This window comes from Balaenoptera ricei, chromosome 1 (assembly GCF_028023285.1).
Source record: "Balaenoptera ricei isolate mBalRic1 chromosome 1, mBalRic1.hap2, whole genome shotgun sequence".
Taxonomy (NCBI): Eukaryota; Metazoa; Chordata; class Mammalia; order Artiodactyla; family Balaenopteridae; genus Balaenoptera; species Balaenoptera ricei.
Window position 1 is genome coordinate 171,180,029 of NC_082639.1, and position 21,892 is coordinate 171,201,920.

Consider the following 21,892-nt stretch of genomic DNA (forward strand, 5'->3'; position numbering starts at 1 on the left):
ATCAGTGATCAGATAGTTGCCAATACACAAAGACCTCTGAATTCAGCCTTCGATTGTTCAACCTTCTGTGGCATCCCTTTATTGCCACCTAGAGACAGTGAGTCCATCAAGCTCATGCTTGTCCACTTCAGTCATAGGAAACTCAGTACTTTGCACACCAGCCTCTAATCCAGTTGCTGGACAGCTCTTCTTACCTTTGATAAGCCAAAATGTGACACTTTGTAACTCTGACCCAGTGGCTCCAGTTCTGCTTTCTGGTCTACTTAGTCCTTCTTTCACATTGTGGCTTTTAAGTAATTCCTCCATTAACGGGTTTTTCTGCTGTCTTTTTAAAACTTGTTGCATGAAACCCCCCAACAGCCATTATAGAAGTCAGACTTTTTAAAAAGCAAATTTAGAATACTTGGAATAGTTCTAACTTTTCACACAAGAAGTAAAATTCTAGGTGAATGTTTTGAGGGCAGAATTAATTTTCTCCCATGTTGATGCCTTGGTCACTAACGATCTTTTCTAATTTGAGATTATTTGTTCAAAGCAGACTTTTATGAATATGTGAAATGGAGCAATAGGGTCACATTTAATCTACTGTGACCCTATTAAATCAAAATATTTTGAGTCTTTTTAAAGCTTTATAAAAATTATTTTTAAAGGGCATAGTAGAATGGTTTCTACTGTTCTGTTTAGGCACAAACATTTTCTGAAACTTCCATCAACTTTTTTCCCCTGACTGCTGCTTTCTGTCATGTCAGAGGATGAAGTTCTTGCTGCTGCAGCAGAAGTACCTGGAGTACCTGGAGGATGGCAAGGTCCTGGAGGCACTTCAAGTCCTGCGCTGTGAATTGACGCCCCTGAAATACAACACAGAGCGCATTCATGTTCTTAGTGGGTAAGAAAGCTCAGTGCTCTGGTCCAGGTTGAGGAAGGAGCTATTTTTATCAAGGTTACCATTCCAAAGTTGCATTTCTTTTAATATTTTCCCAAGATGTGAGTATTGCTAAATTCTTGGGTAATATTTGTCTGGGTAATTTCACTTATGTGTGTACAAACTATTTTTGTCATCCTAGGAAGCTTTCCATATTGGAATAGAGAGATGCTTAAGTGGGTGAAGGGAGAAGAAATATGTATTAACAGTGAAATGCCATTTCATGATCTTCTATAAAAGCCCTGTAGCATAATCTTCTATTAAAAAAACAATAAGCAATAAAGTTTCTAGTGTTGATGCATACAGACATTTTTTTTAAACATATACTTGTCATGTACCAGGTCCTTGCTAAGCATTTCATAGACACAATCTCATTTTATCCTCGTGTCGATCCCTTAAATGTTAGAGGGCGCAAACCCTTGGTTTTGGACCTCCCTCTCTTCTCTGTTTACACATGCTTCCTAGGTGATCTCATTCTATACTATGCCTTCACATACCACCTACATGCCAGTGGCTCTTAAACTTACCCTCTCATCTGAACTCCCAGTGTATATACCTGATAGCCTACTTGACAGTCTCCATTTGGATGTCTAACCAGTATCTCAAAGTTACGTGTTGAGAACAAAAATGCTGAATTCCCATTGTCCCTCCCCCCACTCAACCCGCACAGACCTGCTCCTCCTCTCGTTTTCCTCATCTTAGTAAATGGGGAGACCTTCTACCCACTTCTTCCAACAAAACACGTAAGCCTCATCCTTGCATTTTTATCTTTTAACTGTGACAAGTATTGTTCACGTAAGGAAATGGCCCAGAGATGACAAGGTGTCGAATTGACGTGGTTTCTTCCTCTTAGTCCAGTGTCCTTTGAGTTATACCACGTGACTTCCCATAAACAGACACGCGTTTGAAACCTTAGGGTGTAATGTGTATTTTCAAAAGGGAGCAGAGCAACCATGGGTAACTTTTGCAAAATTCTAAAAGTAAACAGTTTTTCGTAAAATTGATAATAACTCCTCAAAAGTTATTTTAGAAGCCAAATTTTTGCGTTGTCCAACTTCTTTTATAGGGTTTTGTGAGTGTAATTACTTATACTATTAAAAAGTAAGTTCTCATCAGCTAAGGCACTATTTATTTAGTAAATAGCAAGAGAACAAGTATTTCTGCTGTTGGGTAAGAGGCTATTAAATTATTTAGATGCTAAATGTAATATGCAAAATGCAATATGCAATTAAGAAAAGGAGGTGGTGATACTCAAGTTAACTGAGAGGTTTCTGATACTTACATGATCATTTATCAATCTCCACCTGTATACCAGGTAGTAGACCAAGTACTTCATATACTCCATCTTATTTAATCCTCACTACCCTACTTAATACCCTTTTTACAAATGAGAAGAACAGATTGTCTGAGACCAGAGTACCAGGCGAAATAGCAGGAGAGTTACTTGCCAGGTCTAATCTCCAGGTTTGAATAATTCTTTCACTTCTTTTACTTTTAAAGCCTGTTCTTCTGAGAAGAGCCAGAACCAGGTCAGGGTCACACTTCCAGCAGGGGGCCCTCATGTATTCTCCAGAATCCATGAATTTAGCATTTATGCCTCCTTCGGCACATAGAGTGAGTAATAAAACAGTTCCCAAATGTTCTGCTTTGGGATCTCAGTACCTTTCACAAGATGACACAAGGATGATTATCCAATTATACCATTTCTTGAGTGGCATTTATGAAAAACTTTTGAAGGTATGTTGTTTTTGTTTAGTTAACTGAGTATGAATATCTTTGAAGGGTTTTTTTTTTTTGAGTTTCGTTTTGTTTATTGAGGAGCAGTTAGGTTAGCATACTGGTTAAGAGCAAGTTCTGCAGCTGCAATGCCTGGGTTCATTTTCTGCTTTGCTGCTTAACCCTAAGCCAGTTACTTAAGCTTTCTGTGTCTTGGTTTCCTCATTTATAAAAATAGAATAATAGTGTTTACTTCATACAGGATTGTTATGAACATAAAATGAACTAATATATGTTGAGCGCTTAGTTTAGAACAGAGCCTGGCACCCAATAAGAGCTACATATGTATAATGAATCATAACAGTAAATATAAAGATGCATTCTATTAATAGATAGCATAACAATAATATTATCTACTATTCTATTATTGTTATATTCAGGTGCCAGGTTATATTAATGAATTGGGTCCACTGTAGAAATTTCTTCTTGATTTATATTTCTTAGTAAGAACTAGATACCCAAAGTATAATCAGTATTTTTCAATTATGTTTTATCCACAGAAAAGGGTTTGATATTTGGTGCTTTTTCTTGTCATATTTTTAGGTATCTGATGTGTAGCCATGCAGAAGACCTACGTGCAAAAGCGGAATGGGAAGGCAAAGGAACAGCTTCACGATCCAAACTGTTGGACAAACTTCAGAGTAAGAGTCTTAATTTTTGATGTTTCTGTATTTTCTCTTAGAAATGATATTACAAATCAGTTAGGAAGAGTTGTGTCTAGACATACTCTTATCAAGTGGTTATGTAAGAGGAGTGAGGGGGAATCCATTAAGAGGCCCTTTATTTATTTATTTTTTTGATAAGTCTTTTTTTTTTTTTAAACACCTTTATTGGAGTATAATTGCTTTACATTGTTATGTTAGTTTCTGCTTTATAACAAAGTGAATCAGCTATATGTATACTTATATCCCCATATCCCCTCTCTCTTGCGTCTCCCTCCCACCCTCCCTATCCCACACCTCTAGGTGGTCACAAAGCACCGAGCTGATCTCCCTGTGCTATGCGGCTGCTTCCCACTAGCTGTCTAGTTTACATTTGGTAGTGTATATATGTCAGTGTAAGAGGCCCTTTGAACCAGAGACTTCAAATTCCGCCATGGAGTCTAAGAAGCTAACTTCAGGAGTCAGTGACAGGATGCTGGTCCCAGAGCAAGTCTCCTTTCATTGCTTTTATGCAGTGATGCTCCACTTAAGATTCTGTTTGGGGGAGAAGTGCTGTGGTTAGAGAAAAAAAACATGTAAACCACAGCTTTAAGCCACAAGTGTTTTAGATAGAGGGAGACCTCGTTTTATTGCTCTTCACTTTATTGCGCTTTGCAGATAACTGCAGTTTTTACAAATTAAAGGTTTGTGGCAACCCTGAGTTGTCAAATGATGGTTAGCATTTTTTAGCAATAAAGTATTTTTTAATTAAGGCTTGTACATTTTTTTTAGACATAATGCTGTTGCACACTTAACACACTACAATGTAGTGTAAACACAGCTTTTATATGCACTGGGAAACCAAAAAAATTTTTGTGACTCGCTTTGTTGTGATGTTCCCTTTATTGCGGTGGTCTAGAACTGAACCCACAGTATCTCCGAGGTATGCCTGTTTTTTGTTAATTTCAACAGTAAGGCACAGATTTCTTTAGGTAAAATGTTTTACCCTCCCTCCAAATATTTTATATAACTTCCAAATTAGAGTAGGGGTTTCATTTTTGCCACATCTTTATAATAAAAGACCCTCTTTCCCTCTCTGGTTAGACCATATTCTGTGTTTTCATGTTGAGGTGGGAGTGGAGATCCTAAGAATCAGAAGACCATGTGGTTGTGGAGGTGTAAGCCTTGAAGGATTGGAATAGATTGGTATCTACAATCAAAGCTGCAGTTATATTCCCTGAATTTTCACAGTATCCTTGGCATTAGAAGCAATTTGGTGGGACCTGGAACTTGACTTGTTCCAACATTTTGGCCCACTCTTTGTTAAGTGGGTATTTTTCCTATACTTGCAGTGATGCTTCGTCTCCCTGTGGGACACAGTTATCTCTAGGTTTTCTTTTTGTCATCACTGCCCTTGTATTTTTTGCTGAGTAGTAGTTGTTGTTGTTGTTGTTGGGTTTTGTTGTTGTTCTAGGAAATCCACATGCAAATTAAAGCCCTCCTGCCCAAGTGTATTCCATTCTAGTGGCAGCCTAGCTGTAGGTGCTGACAGATACTCATGAAGCTTACATGTTATATCACCCAGAACTGCTCTATTTAAAGGACACGATATTATTACAGTAAGGGCAAGTACAGCAGAAGATGAGTCAGATGTCCTAAATAAAAGTAAACTGTTTTGTTTATTTAATTTTAATTTTTATTTCTCTTTTTAAAAATATCTTCTATTAAAGCCTATTTACCACCATCAGTGATGCTTCCTCCACGGCGTTTACAGACTCTCCTGCGGCAGGCGGTGGAACTACAAAGGGATCGGTGCCTATATCACAATACGAAACTTGATAATAATCTAGATTCTGTGTCTCTGCTTATAGATCATGTTTGTAGTAGGTAAGAGAAAAACTTCTTACATTCTAAAGTAGGCTAACCTTTTATGATCTCACTTATGAACTTTATTAAAATGGTTTTTTAGAGTTTTATCCTGTCACCATAAAACAATTCATGTTTGCTTTAGCATTCACAAGTACAGCTAGAACTCTTGAAGTTGACAGTTAAGAGAAATTTGTATATGTTTATATAGGAAACCAGTCCTTGGGAACTGAAGCTGGAAAACCTGTTTTGCCTTTATTTGCCTGTGGGTCTGGTTGGACATTTTCTGTATCTGGCCATTTTTTTAAGTATTTGTAAGTGATATTGTATAAGAATGCCAGTGATTGAAGTGTTTACTGTCCTTGGATGCCAGAGGTCACTTAGTGATTTTTTTTCTTTTCCTGAACATTATGGCTGTTTTAACTATGGCCCAAATTATTTTCTGCTCGTAAAGGTCATGGAAATACTTTTTTCATAATGAAAGTTCTGCTTTTAGTTGAAAGTGACCTTTCAACTAGAAATGTTTAGAGCAACAGGTATTAACTTTCTGGCTTGGGTTTTGTTATCATACCTACCCATCTACATAATTTAACTTTGAAGAATTTGGGCTTCACTTTCGATGTTAGGAGTGTTTTGCGTAAAAAAGTCCCTACTATTTGAACAACGATCTCCAAATTTTCAGCAGAGCTTTAATTTTTAAGATACTGAAAAACAAATTGTGAAATCTTTCAAACTCCAGGAAGAAAATTATTTGGGTCTGGTGAACCAGACATAACAGCTGCAGTGCACATGCTCAGTTTCTTTTGTCAAATATCCTCAGAGAACTACTGAAAATAACATGCATAGGAAGAACAAAAGTGTATAAGTATGAGAACTTTGGAAAAACAAGGAATTTCTGAATAACCATAAAACTCATATATGTGTGCATATATGCACTACGATTTAAGATCATCTTTTACTTGGGCATAAACTGCTTTCAAATGTAGTTGAGTTCTCACTTCACCCTCCCCCATTGCAATTTAAAAAATAGTAATAATTGAACTATTGGCCATAAATTACTTAAGTCTTAGTTATCTTAAAGTGTTGGATAATTACTTTGGTGCACTTAAAGAAAGTGATTAGAGATCTTTTTTCCTTTATCCCTTGTTATTGTTTAACATTGTTCTTTGATTTGCTTATGAGAATTTTTAAAGTCTTTTCATTTAAGTTGAATAGAGGTAGGAGGAGATAATAGATTAAAAGGCTATCTGGTTTCATATTTTATAGCTCCTTTAGGGAATTTGAGATCAATGTTAAAATTAAGGCGATTGTGAACCCGAATTTTTTTTGGTTCATGAATTTATTGCTGGTGGAATACATTGAAAGGTATATATGGTAGACTTCATGGTTCAAGAGGTGTCAGTAAGTTGAGAGCTTGCCTTCCTGTTTGGAAACTGCAATGTTATGAGCACATGACCTACATTTTTCTTAAGTGCTTTAATTTCTATACCAGTACCTGTGAAAGTAAATGATGGACAGTATTTAGTCTGACTTTTTCCAACCCTCAGATCAGGGATCAAACTCCTATAAACCTGCATAGAAAGCACTCTGAAGTTTTACATAGGAATGAAAGAGTTCTTGCTCCTCAGAAATAACCATTGATGATTGGAAGGTCTTCCCTATAGTCTTCTAAAAACAAAACAAAACTTTGATTCTGTGCTCTTCCTGGTTATTACTGCCCACGCCCCCCTGCCGCCTCCGTAGAGCTAACTTCTTAAAATAGTTGCCTTCCTTACTACTTCTTCACCCTTCAGATTTCTGTAGTATTAGGGTTTATGCAGCCAACACAACACCAGAACTGTTCCTGATGTTGGTAAAGAACAACATCTTTATTAAATCCCATGGCTACTTTCCAACCTACATCTTAGCATTTCTATAGCATTTGACTGCTTTGCCTTGAAGCTTTTCCTTTGACTTCCAAAACATTCCAGACTCGGTTTTACTCCTGGCTACTCCTCAGGCTCCTCCTCTTTCCCTGTCCCTTTAATAAGTTTGTGTTCCAGAACAATGTTCCTTTTCTCACCCTACTCTTCCTGTTTAGGTTATACTTACATGATCCTAATGACCCCTAGGTCTGGGCTAGTGCTACAGAACTATCTCCTAACCCTTAGACCTTAATACAACAATGCGGATATTACTCAAGCACCATAAGTGCAACATCTCAAACAAGAATTTCCCTCTCCTCTCGCCTATCCCTGCAAAGTCTGTTTTTCCTATTGAATTCCCTCTCTCAGTGAAAGGCTTCCATCTACCCAATTTCTCCAAGGAGTCAGCCTTGACTTTTCACTCTGGGGAGACACTAAGTGGGGAGATAGTGCCTGACATCTAAGTCAGTATATATATAGTCTTTAGAGTGAGTTGTGCCCTTTATTGACGAACTGGGAAAATAGAACCTAAATTTTATGTAATTGCTGGTGTTCCTGACTCATCTGAAAGTCTTAAAATTAAAGTTGATATTTTTTACTGTTTGTTTTACTCCCTTTTAGAAACTACATTTTAGCACTGAAACTAGAAAACTGTATTTTCGGAATTAAATCTTAGCATTTAAATCTAAATACCAGCCTTCTTTAATCTCTGGGGAATAAAGAATTGATTATGAAAATGTGAACTGTAACTTTTTTTTTATCTTGATCAGCACTGAAGAAATTTCATTAGATTGTATATTATTTATATTTTTCACAATTCATGCATACATATTTTTGGTGAAATTTGATCAGTAAGGAACAGGAATTTTCTTGTTAAATAATTCTGTGGGGTTTTTTCCACCAGCAAACAGTGGAAGAATGTTTCCACAGATAGCTGCTTATAAGTATTATTTTTTAGTAAAGGATCATAAAATATTTATAGTGTTAAGATTTATAAAATGTTACGGTTTAGCTTGATTAAAATGCTACTTTTTTTTCAGTTTGATTTGGGAAGGTACTGATATTTTTAACAAATCTTAAAATTTTAAATTTACTTGAAAACAAAGACATGTAAACTCTATCACTTTATATACTCTAAAATTAGCCTTTTAATAAACTAGGGGTTGTTAGTCTTTTTAAAAGATTATTTAAGTAATAATAAAATAATGACAATTTAAATACCACCTTGACATTCAGATACAACTGACTGTCAGTAATCTGGTTGCCTTGCACCCTGTAATTTTGATTATGAATCATTCCTTCCTTAAGGACATTTTGCTGCTCTGATTTTAGATATATCTTCATTCATGATCAACTTTAGCCATTTGAATTATTGTGTATTTTATGCCTAGATATAAAGTGTTTCTCACTGAATAAATATTGACTATTACCCATAGGAGGGGGAAAAATCATTTTTGATTTAGAAGTACTTATTTGATTGAAATTTTATCCAGCAGTGTCTTGAAAAATATGATTTGAAAAATGATATTTGGAAAGAAAACTGACCCTGGAATCAGCCATAGGTTTAAATCCTAGTTCAGTTATTTATCAGTTTGATATCTGTTAAGTTACTTGCTCTCCTTGAGCCTCCTGAAAATGGGGCTATTACTTGCCTTGCAAGGGAGTTTTGAGAATTAACACTACTGTATGTAAAGCATGTAGCGCAGTCCTTGGCATCTAGTAGGTGCTTAATAAATGTAAACTGGAATTGACTATGTTTCAGTTCAGATATAGGCTAATATTTTAATATTAAAGCAATTTATAGTTAGACAGTCTAAAAGTTTAAAGCAGTCTCCAAGTAGCCAACTGCTAAGGTACATAACCGTGTGTGCCAGATAAAGAACGTTAACTTAATTTACTTTTAAATACATATTGCCGATCAGGCTGGTGAATTGACAGAATATGTTTTTAAATTATAGATTGGTTGGGGGAAGAAAATAGAGAAGACCATTTTTTAAAACAGACTTAAAAGTTTACCCATTAATGTTTAAGTAACTTTTTTACAATACAGATCTGTACTCTCCCAACAGTAGCCATTAATTACATGTAGCCATTTAAATGTAAAGGAAAAGTCATTCAAATTAAAATTAAATGAAAAAAATCTAAGTTCCTCAAGTGTGCTAGCCACCTTTCAAGTGCTCAGTAGCCACATACAGGTAGGGTTATCAGATTGGACAGTACAGTTATATAACATTGGTATTATCACAGAAAGCTCTATTGGACAGTCCTGATGTAGAAACTGGAAAAGGATAGAATGGTTTTTAAAAGTGAGTGCTTAATGAGAATAGTCATTCTTAGGATAACATTATCGTCTTTAACTTAGGAAAGTTAACATAGAATTCTTTACCCTTAATGTATAAAAACTGCAACTTACAAAGTACTGGCTAAGCGTCAGACTCAGTCTAAACGCTTTACGTTCATTATCTCATCCTTGTAAAAGGAATTCTATAACACAAGTACCCTTGTCTGTCTTTATTTTATGGCTGGAAAAATTGAGATTTAGAGAGATTAAATAAGTTTCCCAGAATCACAGCTAGTAAGTGGCCAGGATTTGAACCTAAGTCTCTCAGACTCTACTGCTCCCATTCTTAAGGCGTTACTCTTGACCACTACAGCCTCTACCATGTATTGCACTTCTCCTGTGCTGTCCCCAAAATAATACTAGTAATCACTTTTGAATAGCTGTTACATTCCAGCAATTTCAGATGTGTTTCTCATCCTTAGAGGAACCCTAAAAACCTTGTTAGGTATATATTCATCTCATTTTATAGATGAGAGAACTGAGACTCAGAGGAGTTAAATGACTTGGCAAAGATACTAAAGCCTGTGACCTAAAATTGTCTGGCTACAGTGCCTGTGCTGTTTGTTATGCCAAGTTGCTTTTATATAAATGAAAATGTACATTATTTCTTCTAGAACAACCTGATGCCAGCCCACTTATACAGACAAACATGAAGCCCTGATTGTTAATTTGTATTTATATGAATTGACTTAATCAGACCAAAAATTCTCTTTAATCTTGAGGGCGGGGGGAAAGGATAAATTGTAAATTGAAGCAGACTTTAGGTTACGGATTTCCCCTAAGATTGCCTTGACTAATGTTATAATATTTTCTTTTTCAATATAACCAATATAAATGTGATTCTTAGGATTTACAAGTGCATTCATATCTTATTTTGAAAGTTTTTGGTCTTCAAAGAAGTTTCATCAGTTGTTTAACCTTTTTCATTATTATTACTCTTAATCTATTTTAAAAGAATAATTATTTGTGGACTTATTTGTTTTAGGAGGCAATTCCCATGTTATACTCAGCAGATACTTACGGAGCATTGTAATGAAGTGTGGTTCTGTAAATTCTCTAACGATGGCACTAAACTAGCAACAGGATCAAAAGATACGACAGTTATCATATGGCAAGTTGATCCGGTATGTACTCCAGTATGAGTGTTTAGATTGCAAAAAGTAGTTTTTAATCTAATTGATTGAGTACATATTTTCAAAGTATGTGTATATAAATAGCATTCTTTTCCAAGAGCATTTTTTGTCATCTTTGTCATGTCTTATCTCTTTCTATGTTGTTTAGGTAATATATACAGATTAATATTATCAAAATTGTTGAGCGTTATGTGCTAGGATTGTACTTAGTCTGTGCGTGCATTATCTAGTTTTATCCTCTGAATAACGCTGTGAGATTCTAATACCTCCTGTTTTCAGATGAGGAAACCAAGATAAAAAATGCCCAGGCCCTCACAGCTTATAAATGGCAGAGTTAGACTTAAATCCAGGAATACTTTTACTCCAGACCTACTGCTCTTAATGTCTCTGCCAGTTTGTTATCTTTGTTAATACTTCATTTACAGATTAATACAATGTCCATTCTGTCACAGGTTAGAAAAGACTCGTTACCATTTTGCCTTCTGAAACCCTTCATTATCTTCTGTCATTCGTGGAACCTCTGTTAAACATCCCCCCCTATCTCTTTCCACCCCCCCCCCGATGATGCATATGAAAAGTATTGTATTCTAGATTTAAAATTCTAAGTTCTCTCTAAAATTAGATTTGTCTTTGTTTATAACCAGGTGACCTACAGATTTGTAGAAATAAGTATTTCCATTTCTTTCAGCCAGTTAAACATCGAGCAATCAAGGAAGCACATGACTTCAAATAGTTTAGGGAGATGTATTTGGTATAGGGGTCATTCACCTAAAATCAGAAATTATAAATAATCTTATTTTAAAATTTAGAATTAGAATATGATATTAGCCTACAATAAAGTTTTGAACTCCTATGTTGAAAAAATAGAGAAAGGGGGCCAGAGAAGGAAATATTTTAAAAAGAAGAGAATCAAATTTGAGAGCATACATCAATTCTTGTGTACCTGCAATACGCTATGAATGAAGAAAGGCAAATAAGATCTACTCTTTGCCTTAAATCAGGCATTCTTTCCCTTTTATTGTACCATGTACTCCTCTGGCAGTCTAAACCCTGCGGACCCCTTCCTCAGAATAATGTTTTTAAATGCATAAACCAAAACACATAGGAAGCCCAAGTATATATTATATATTAATTACAAAGGAAACCAAATTATATTGAAATATAGTTATCAAAATAGTACAAAAACAGATACAGTATAGTAATAATGCTGCTTTTTTATTAACATATTAAGTAACAAATTCTAGCAGCAGATCTGATAGCTACAAGAATTTTGAAGTAGTGACAAGCATAAATAATATTTTGAGATATCTGCAACAACTATAATATGATGTGAAGATATTTGAGATTTCCATTATTAACAGTCACCTAATACGACCTAATATAATACTTGATACTACCTTGCTTGTTAACTGCCTGCATTCAAGATTGAAGGAAATACTGAACTTCAGTCTGTGGTTAGTGAAAATAAAGGTGTGCATTTTCAAGTACAAGGACTGCTGCTTCTATCCCTGGATGACTCCTTTAGATCTCAGGTTAAGAACCTCTGTGAAAGGAATGCACAGTTTAGAAAGGGAAATTAAATACATTGAAATAAGAATCATACAATATATGTAAAGTATTGTGAAAGCACAAAGTAGCTTCACAGGTTAGGAGTACCTCATTTGAGGCTTGCTGTGCATAGCACAGGTGGAGACAGGAAAAGGAAGAGAGGGACCTTCCCTTCCTTTCTCCCCACCTCCAAGTAAGAGAATAGGATGACTAAGGCAAAGCATGGGAAAAATGACTAGAAAAATAGGTTGGGATCCAATCATAGCCTTTGAATACTATTATGAGGAGTATTTTCGTTCAGTAGTTATTTGCAAGATGTCTGAAAAAAAAGCAACAATAATCAAAACTTTTTTTATTATGTTTTTTCTTCTAGCAGCAGTGTGTAAGAGTCCCTTTTGTTTAGCAAGTATTTATTGAGCACCTGCTGTGTGCCAGGCCTTTTGATAGAGAGAAGTCACACTGGGCTCCTGATAATACAGTGTACTGGAACTGGGAAGCAAGGGAAAGTTAAGACAAGTTAAGTCTTGGGTGAAGGAGAAGTAAATAATTTTTTAGGCAAAACCAGTTACACCTGGTCCTTGGGTGAAAGATAATGTGGCTGGACATTTGGGCAAAGCGATTTTGTAGACTAGGAGATGAGGTTAATGAAGTAAGTAGCAACCAGATCGAGGAGGATCTTGTATACTGAGGAGTTCAGACTTTTATGCCAATGTTTCCCAAAGTGTTTCTGTGAGAATACTGCTTATGCAAGATGTTAATAGGTGTTATGTGTAAAGGGCTTTTATGGCCAGATTAGCTTGGGAAATGCAGAGTTAATGCTTACATTCATAGACTTTGGTATCATGATATTTTATTATGTCAAATACTATTTGAAAAACTTGTTAAGAAAATTGGTGCTCTTTTGGAATATGTGTTTTGTGTGTGTACTTCTAATGGATAGAAAAAAGAATGTATAGAGAACCTTAAGATTTCAACTAATGTGATTCCAATGCCTAGTTTCCTTTAACAGGTTTTCTTACCTTTGCCCCCAAAAAGGAATTTTACCCATTCCCCTGCCCAAAATCCAAGCAAAGTTAAGTGGGTTCCATGAACACGGTATTACCACTTGGAATATCTTACTATAGAGATATTGTACTTTGGAAGATACAATATTAATATTCTCATTTGTTTTCAACTTCTTCTTTTACAGCAGCAGTCCCCAGCCTTTTTGGCACCAGGGACCGGTTTCGTGGAAGACAGTTTTTCCACGAGGTGGGGGTGGTGGGGGGAGGATGGTTCAGGCGGTAATGCGAGCAATGGGGAGCGGCAGGTGAAGCTTCACTGGCTCGCCCGCCGCTCGCCTCCTGCTGTGCGGCCCGGTTCCTAACAGGCTGCTGACCAGTGTCGGTCCGGGGGTTGGGGACCCCTGTTTTACAGGGTTGTATTTTTTAATTAATGTGCATGAAACAAGTTAGTTTTTGTTTTGTTTTGTTTTTTATTGGAGTATAATCACTTTACCATGTTGTGTTAGTTTCTCCTGTACAACGAAGTGAATCAGCTGTATGTATACATATATCCCCTTCCTCTTGGACCTCCCTCCCATCCCCTGCCCCATCCCACCCATCTAGGTCATCACGGAGCAACAAGCTGAGCTCCCTGTGCTATACTGCATGTTCCCGCTAGCTATCTGTTCTACACATGGTAGTGTATTTATGTCAAACATAATCTCCCAATGCATCCCACCCTCTCCTTCCCCACTGTGTCCACACGTCCATTCTCTACGTCTGCGTCTCTATTCCTGCCCTGGAAATAGGTTCGTCTGTACTATTTTTCTAGATTTCACATATATGTGTTAATATACAATATTTGTTTTTCTGACTTACTTCACTTTGTATGACAGACTCTAGGTCCAGCCACATTTCTACAAATGACCCAATTTCATTCCTTTTTATGGCTGAGTAATATTCCATTGTATTATATGTACCACATCTTTATCCATTCATCTGTCGATGGACATTTAGTTTTTGAGTTAAATACTTCTGTAGTAGTAGTAGTTTGTCATTAGTTTAGAAGCAAATCTTTGTGTAGAACTAAAGCACCACTCTGAATGAAAGTTTGTTCCTAGAAGATCTTGAGCTAGTCCAAAAGACTTGACTTGCTTATTAAATTATGCAAGCCACTTTGACCTAATGATACTGTGATCTAATACTCCATACCTATTGTCATCTTCCCGAAGAAGAATCAGAAGTAATTACATTGTGAACTGTTGAATTTTGTCAAACAAATTGCCAATCTTGTTTTAGCAAGCTAGTTCCAGACCCATTTCTAACTGCTTGTGGGTCATCACCATTGGAATTTCCCCCAGGCTCAAAACAGGTCTCCATAAGTCTTCAGTCTAGCCAGATTCCTGCTTCCTCTATTCACTGCCCGTATCCATCCTTAGCCCCTCAAACAGAAACTTAGAGGTTGTCTTTGAACATTTCTTGTCTCACCCTGTCATGTCAGTTTTACGTCCCATGTATATTTTGATCTGACCTCTTTCAGTCCTGACCATGTTAGTTTAGGGCCTCATTTTTGTCTTAACTGTATGGCTGCTGTGCTGGCTCATTAGGGGTGTCCTTATCCTGTGTCTCTTCGTTCTGATTCATCTTCCACACTGTCGTATGAGTTCTGTTCCTAAAACCAAGTATATTATATATTCCCAAGCTTAAAAATCATAAGTGGCTCTTCACTCACAGGATAAAATTTAACCCTTTAGCCTAAAATAATGATGTCAGGTTTTCCAGTCTTGTCACTGGCCACTTCAATGTTTGCACTATATATAGTTCATCCTGTAAAGCTTCAGAGTCGGGCATCTCAGGTTCAAATCCCTGGTGGTACCTGGTAATCAACAAAGGCAAGTTTGTAACCTTTCCGAACCTTCAGTTCCTTCCCTGAAATATGGGGGAGGAGAATTAATACCTAACCTTTTAGATGTATGAGGTTTGAATGAGATAGTGTTTGTGGATAGTGCTATTACTGATCAGCACTAAATAAGTGATAGCTCTGCTGGTGGGAATGTAAAACGGCTCAGACACTTGGAAAACAGTTTGGCAGCTCCTCAGAATGTTTAGCACAGAGTTGGCATATGACCCAGCAATTCTACTCCTACATACAGACCCAAGAGAAATAAAGACAGGTCTGCACAGAAACTCCTATATAGTTGTAGCAACATTATTCATAATTGCCAAAAAGTGGAAACAATCCAAATGTTGCAAAATACGGTGTAGTCGTAAAATGGAATATTACTCAGCAGCTAAAAGGCATAAAATACTGTTATATTGCACAACATGGATGAACCCTGAAAACATCATGCTAAGTGAAAGAAACCAATTACAAAAGACTTAGATGTTGTATGATTTCATTTATATGGAATGTCCAGAACAGGCAAATCCATAGAGTAAGTCGGGTTGCCAGTGCTGGAGGGAGGGAGAATGGGGAATAACTGCTAATGAGTATGGGGGTTCTTTTTGGGGTGATGAAAATGTTCTCAAGTTAGATAGTAGTGATGGTTGCACAATCTGTGAATATACTAAAAGCCACTGAATCATATACTTTAAAAAGGGTGAATTTTATGGTAAGTTATATCTCACTAAAACTGTCTTAAAAAGGAGGGGGTTAGTTTCAAGGTCAGTTTCCTTGAAAGCCTCATAAGGACAAAGTCTGTGTCATCTTTATTTCCATCTAGCACACAATGCCCTTGTGTGTAGTAGACGCTTACAGATACTGCAGCATGAACGAGTCTTTATGAAGCAAGCTGTTAGAGCTTCAGTTGGGGGGGAAATTGGTGAAATCTGTGGAAATGTCCACAGATTAAATTATATTATCAAAGTGCATCTTTGTAGCTGTTTCAGTTCTTGTGCCCAAAAACCAGGGACTTTAGGAATTGGAGTTAACTAAGTTGTCTTGTTTTCCCTCCTAGGATACACACCTGCTAAAACTGCTTAAAACTTTAGAAGGACATGCTTACGGTGTTTCTTATATTGCATGGAGTCCAGATGACAACTATCTTGTTGCTTGTGGCCCAGATGACTGCTCTGAGCTTTGGCTTTGGAATGTACAAGTAAGCAAATTTCATCCTTGGTTTAGTCTTCCAAGTATAGTCATACTGCATGTATTCATTATAACTTTATTCATGATCTGTAGACCAGCATCATTCAACCTAAATTACCATGATGTATCTCTTGTAAAAGATAATTCATCAAATGGAACCCAGGTGTCCAGATTTATACTAAATTTAAATATTATGTTGAGCATAGTAGCATTTTTGAAAGAATGATCAGTAGGTATTTTTAGGGATGTTGTACTTTGTAGTGTATAATTTGTACTATTTCTGTAGTACTTTATACCTCAAAAAGACTTTACAGTTGTTTTACAGTTGCACAGTTGTACACGAAACTTATCTTTCAAGTGTGAAAACATCGACATTATACCAAATTTTCCATTCTGATGGCAATTGCACCATCTCCTTGCCTATATTTAATGTTCCAATCTCGTTTAGTAAATTTAAATTATGTTTTCAGTACTTATTATTAAGGGTTTTATTACGGATTCTAAATGAAAACTTGAATACTTTATCTAGGGTCCCATTTTAGAAAAATTCAGCACTAAGTTCACTCCATTATCTACAGACTCTTATTTTGGAAACCTTGTAGTTACCATTTAAAATTATTTTTTAAACTTCTATAAGGTGACTGGTTAGGTGATTTTGCGGGAGGGGGGGTTGTTTTGGTTTTTGTTTGTTTGTTTGTTTTAATAACAGACATTTCTTTTCTGTTTTTTTTTTTTTTTTTTTTTTTTGCCGCGCTGTGCGGCATGCGGGATCTTAGTCCCCTGACTAGGGATCGAACCCCTGCCCCTGCAGTGGAAGCACTGAATCTTAACCACTGGACCACCAGGGAAGTCCCGTTCTTTGGTTTTTTAACCTCTAGGCAGGGGAATAGTTCAGGCTGTGGGTTTGGGTGTAAAAGTGTAAGTTGATGGGGTATGGTTTTGAGTTTGAGGACCTATAAAAGTAAGTTGATTTTTACCAAGAGAGTGAAGATAGAGCTCCATAGAAATGACTCAAACAATAAGATGGTATAGAGGACAGATGAATACTAAGATGTACCTGAAGATGATGTGCCATAAATCTAATTCTACAGTAAGATTTCTATTTCAACCCAGCTTTTTATTAAGAAAATTTCCAAACACTGAGAAAGGCTGAAAGATGAGTACAGTCATGACAGTGATGGCCTATGTGCCGGCCACCCTGGATTTGACAGATGTTGCTAACATTTTGTTACATATTGTGTGTACATACATACATGCATGCATACAGACGTACGTACTTATATATATATATCCATACCCAAAACATCTGGAAGTAAATTAAGATGATATTTTACTCCTTAATACTTAAGCACGTATCGCCTAAAACATAACATTCTCCTACATAATCAAATGCCATTATCTTATCTAAGAACATTAACTTTAATTCTCTAATGTCTAATATTCATTTCATAATTTAAAAATCCTCAGTTATTCCCAAAATGTCTTTATGCCATTTTTATCAAACCGGTGTTGAATCAGTGTTGTATTTCTGATTGGGCTTGGGGGGTGGCAAAGCACAGAATAGATTGGATGGCTTCTCAATTAAACAGGCTTGAAGTGAATCTGACCTAAAAGACAATTTTTTTTCCATTAAAGTTTTTTTTCCCCCCTCAAAGGGAGGAGAGGTACATAGTCATAATCCTATAATAGAGACTCAATTTATAGTGCCTGTGTAGTCTTCCTTTGAGTCAATTTTGAATTTCTGGACAGTTAAAACTATGTTCTAGCTTAACTGTTTTACTGTGCATTACGTTACATAGACTTGTTTTAAAAGAGTGGTCCTTTTAAGTCAGTTTTCAGATTGCTCCGTTGTGTTTTTAGGTAGATTCCTAATTACAGGTTTCCCCTGCTACCTGAAAGTAGAGTATTCCTGTGGAATGTTTCATAAGCTGAAATGGCGTACGTAAACCAGGGGACCGGTTTCGTGGAAGACAGTTTTTCCACGGACTGGGGCGGGTAGGGGAAGGGGATGGTTCAGGTGGTAATGCGAGCCACGGGGAGCAGCAGACAAAGCTTCCCTCGCTCTCCCGCCGCTCCCCTCCTGCTGTGCGGCCCTGTTCCTAACAGGCCAGGGACCGGTACTTGTGCGCAGCCCGGGGGTTGGGGACCCCTGGCGTAAAGTGGAGAAGCAGTTACCTTAGGACACATCTTACTAATGGATGCACAAAGTAAATCAAGATAAAGCACAGATGCTTACATAGTTCAAAGCCATGGCAGCTTGATGCTGAGATGCTGAGAGTAGTTCCTGGGAAGGAGCTTAGCGATGCCACTCTCACTCTTCAGGGTGTGTGCTGCCTCTGTGACAACTCATTGCAAAACACTGAACACTATTTTCCCTTTTCACGGACTTTTTTTGTAAAAGCAAAAATCCTCTTCAGATGTCTTTTGGTTAGCAAAAACAGGTAAAAACGTAGGTCTTCGTAAAAGCCACTTGGCGGAAAGTGAACTTCCGAAAAGCAGGGGATACCTGTAATGGCCTCATACACGCACGGTCCTGAGCATAACAGAAAAAGACCATTTCTGCCTTCAGAACTTAGTGTATTAACACATTTGTGAATAGAAAATGCTGAGGATTTAGCTGTTGCATGTGTATTTGTGTTTCTAAACTTTTATTTTTTTACCTGTTTATATCGAGCAACCCCAAAAAATAGTGACTTGAGAGCAGTTAACAATATGGGGGAAGGATTTAAGATTGCCAATTTTTTTTTTTCTTTTTCAGTGTAAGGAAGACATTCTGGTTTTTGTGCCCTCTTTGCTTTTATTACTTGGCCCCATTTCCTGATCATGCACCTTTTTTTTTTTACTTTTGATTACCCATTTATCACAGGAAAATTATGCCCATGTACTTTTTATTATACCAAGGGCAGCTATTATCTCTCAGATCCTGTTTCTAATCCATGAACAAAACGGAATCAAGACTAAATTAAATGGTATGTGTCTACCTTCTAAGTTGGATAACTTAGAAAAAATAACAGGAGGATATCTGAGGGTTGTAACCAACTAAATAGTCTTGCTTAGTTGGGAATGCTTTAAAATGACTGTGCTAAAACAATACAAAAGTTCTTCATTCTTTTCTGTTACTTTTAATTGAAATAAAGTTGTATATCAGAAAAATAATTTTTGTTTTTCTCTTCCCATTTTCCCTACTACATTTTGAGCATCTTGAATATGAAGTTTAACATAATTTAGATTGCCTACACTCTTGGCCTAGTTTAAGGGCATAGTTTTTCTGCCTATTAATCATGTTCTTAAGGAGTTCCTAATTGCATGAACTGCAATTTTAGAATAAAATTTATAAAGAACTATGAACTAAGGAGAAGTGGAAACTCAGAAGGAATAGGTATGTAGTACTGGGCATTTCATTATCTTACTTGGGAAAAATTACATGTTTTAATTTATGAATGTAATTGATTTAAGACAAGAGTTCTGTTGGAGTTTATCTCATATCTCTTCTTTGGATCACATACGCCAGGCATTGTTTGACTCCTGAGTTTTCCTTCAAGTCCTTAATTTCTCTTCTGAGTGCTATAGTCTCTTTCTATGAGGGCAATTTAAACAGTTTATTTCTCTAATTAGAAGTATTAAACTAACCAGATATCCCAGTTACTATCTTTTTTTTTTTTTTTTTTCTTTGTACATTTCCTTTAGAAGAGTATCTTGAAGATCTCATCCACAGTTTTATTTCCTTGTAGACGGGAGAGCTAAGGACAAAAATGAGCCAGTCTCATGAAGACAGTTTAACAAGTGTGGCTTGGAATCCAGATGGGAAACGCTTTGTGACTGGAGGTCAGCGTGGGCAGTTCTATCAGTGTGTGAGTATTTAGTGCCCTCTTTCAAATGTTTGCTTATTTAAAAGCGGACTTAGTTTTGTAAAAATAAAGAATTCATTTGACTTGATATCTTTTATAAAATATACTGTATGAAGACCTACTTTGCCATCTTTCTAGAAAAGCACTGTCCAATAGAACTTTCTGTGGATTTCTTTTTTTTTTTTAAACCATTTCAAGTGCTTATACGAAATATAGGCTTTGAGTTTAGTAAAACATTAAAAAAATTGTCCTACTAAACATTTTGTTCTTATAAATAAGTTTCTAATGTATAGGGACAAAAAGGTTTAGTATTTAATTTCTTTGGGGTTTTTTAGCCCTTTGGATTTTTTTGTATCCAAAAAAAAATGCTGAATTTCATGAGGAGACTGTCTTTAAATATTTGAGGAATAAAAGTGATGATGAGTGTTACCAGGAAACTTTGTGGGCTTTATTTGAGGTATCTTCTAATCATTACCTGCCCTGTTAATCTTGGAGTGTTGGGATAATAAAAAATTAATAGGTAAAAAGTCTTATGACAAGGTAAACTGTGATACAAATCCCATGTCATTACTCTGTATCTAGATTCCACATCTCATATCACTACGTAGCATGGTTCTAGTAGGCCCTTCTAGATTTTTAAAACTAAAATAAGATAATAAATCCCATCAAATCATTCAGTGCAGGTCACTTATCATAAAGACTTTTATGCAGCCACTACAGATGATCAGTCTCACTGAGCTGGCTGCTAGACTCGTGGAGTCTAGTGTCATGTTATCTCAGCGTGGTTGTAAGCCATTTCTTTCTTTTTTTGTTTGTTTTTTTTCCAGGTGTCCCAACACTGTTTATTGATATACCCATAATTTTCCAATTCTTTTAAAAAGTTATTTCAAGTGGTCAATACCATTGTAATATACTAATTTAAGCATTTTATTTCTGGACTTTCTCTCCATGGGCTAATACTGTACTGCATTGACTGATTGATCTAATTGACATATAACATTATATGAGTTTCAAGTGTACAACATAATGATTCAGTATTTGTATGTATTACACAATGATTACCATAATAAGTTTAGCTAACATCCATCACCATACATAGTTACAAAAAATTTTTTTTGTTATGATGAGGATTTTTAATATTTACTTTTAGCAACTTTCACATATGCAATACAGTATTATTAACTGTAGTCACCATGCTGTACATTTTAGCATTTAAGCCATTAGTTCTTAATTCCCTGTGTTCAAGACGCATATATGTTTCTGCTGACTTTGCCATCCCATACAGTGTTTAAACCTTCAGGATACAGGACTTTGGTAGTTCCCTAATCTGTAAAATGGGAATGGGAATGCCTCTCAGAACTTTGAATGTTCAATAAGATAATGATCCTAAGAGCTTTGCTCAGCACGTTACAAATTTGGTGACTTTTTAAAAAATGTCATAACAGATTCCTAAGTCCTATAAAGTTATAATTAATGTTTTAGTAATCGTTTTCCATATCACAACTTGTGAATATTATAGGACAAGTCCCAGTATAGTGAATTTTAAAGGAATGTTTGAATTCTTTTCCAAAAGTTGTGAGACCTTAAAACTTAAGGATTCTTTCTTTCTTTGTATTTATTGTACTTATCTATGCATGGTAGGTTATTGAAGGGAAGATAGATTTACTAAGATTCTCCCCTTCCCCCTTAGGTATTGTTGTAATGAAATTTGACCTATATTCAAATTCTGATGATTAAAAACACTTATGGAACAATTAGGTTGAGATCAGTCTCAGGAAAAGACAAACATTACAAAAAGATATGCTAAGAGATTCTTTTGGTTTTGTTTGCTGAGTGCTGTTC

General features: G+C 36.2%; 1 protein-coding gene across 2 annotated transcripts in view; it reads left to right on the plus strand.

The window, feature by feature from the left end:
- Positions 1-21,892, plus strand: part of WDR26 (WD repeat domain 26) — a 41,974-nt gene that overhangs the window by 8,101 nt on the left and 11,981 nt on the right. For both annotated transcript variants that reach the window (XM_059941781.1, XM_059941791.1), the window contains exons 4-9: positions 750-886; positions 3,242-3,339; positions 5,070-5,226; positions 10,436-10,574; positions 16,072-16,212; positions 19,934-20,053. In XM_059941781.1, coding sequence (XP_059797764.1) covers positions 750-886; positions 3,242-3,339; positions 5,070-5,226; positions 10,436-10,574; positions 16,072-16,212; positions 19,934-20,053 — 792 coding nt within the window. The remainder of the gene's footprint in view (positions 1-749; positions 887-3,241; positions 3,340-5,069; positions 5,227-10,435; positions 10,575-16,071; positions 16,213-19,933; positions 20,054-21,892) is intronic.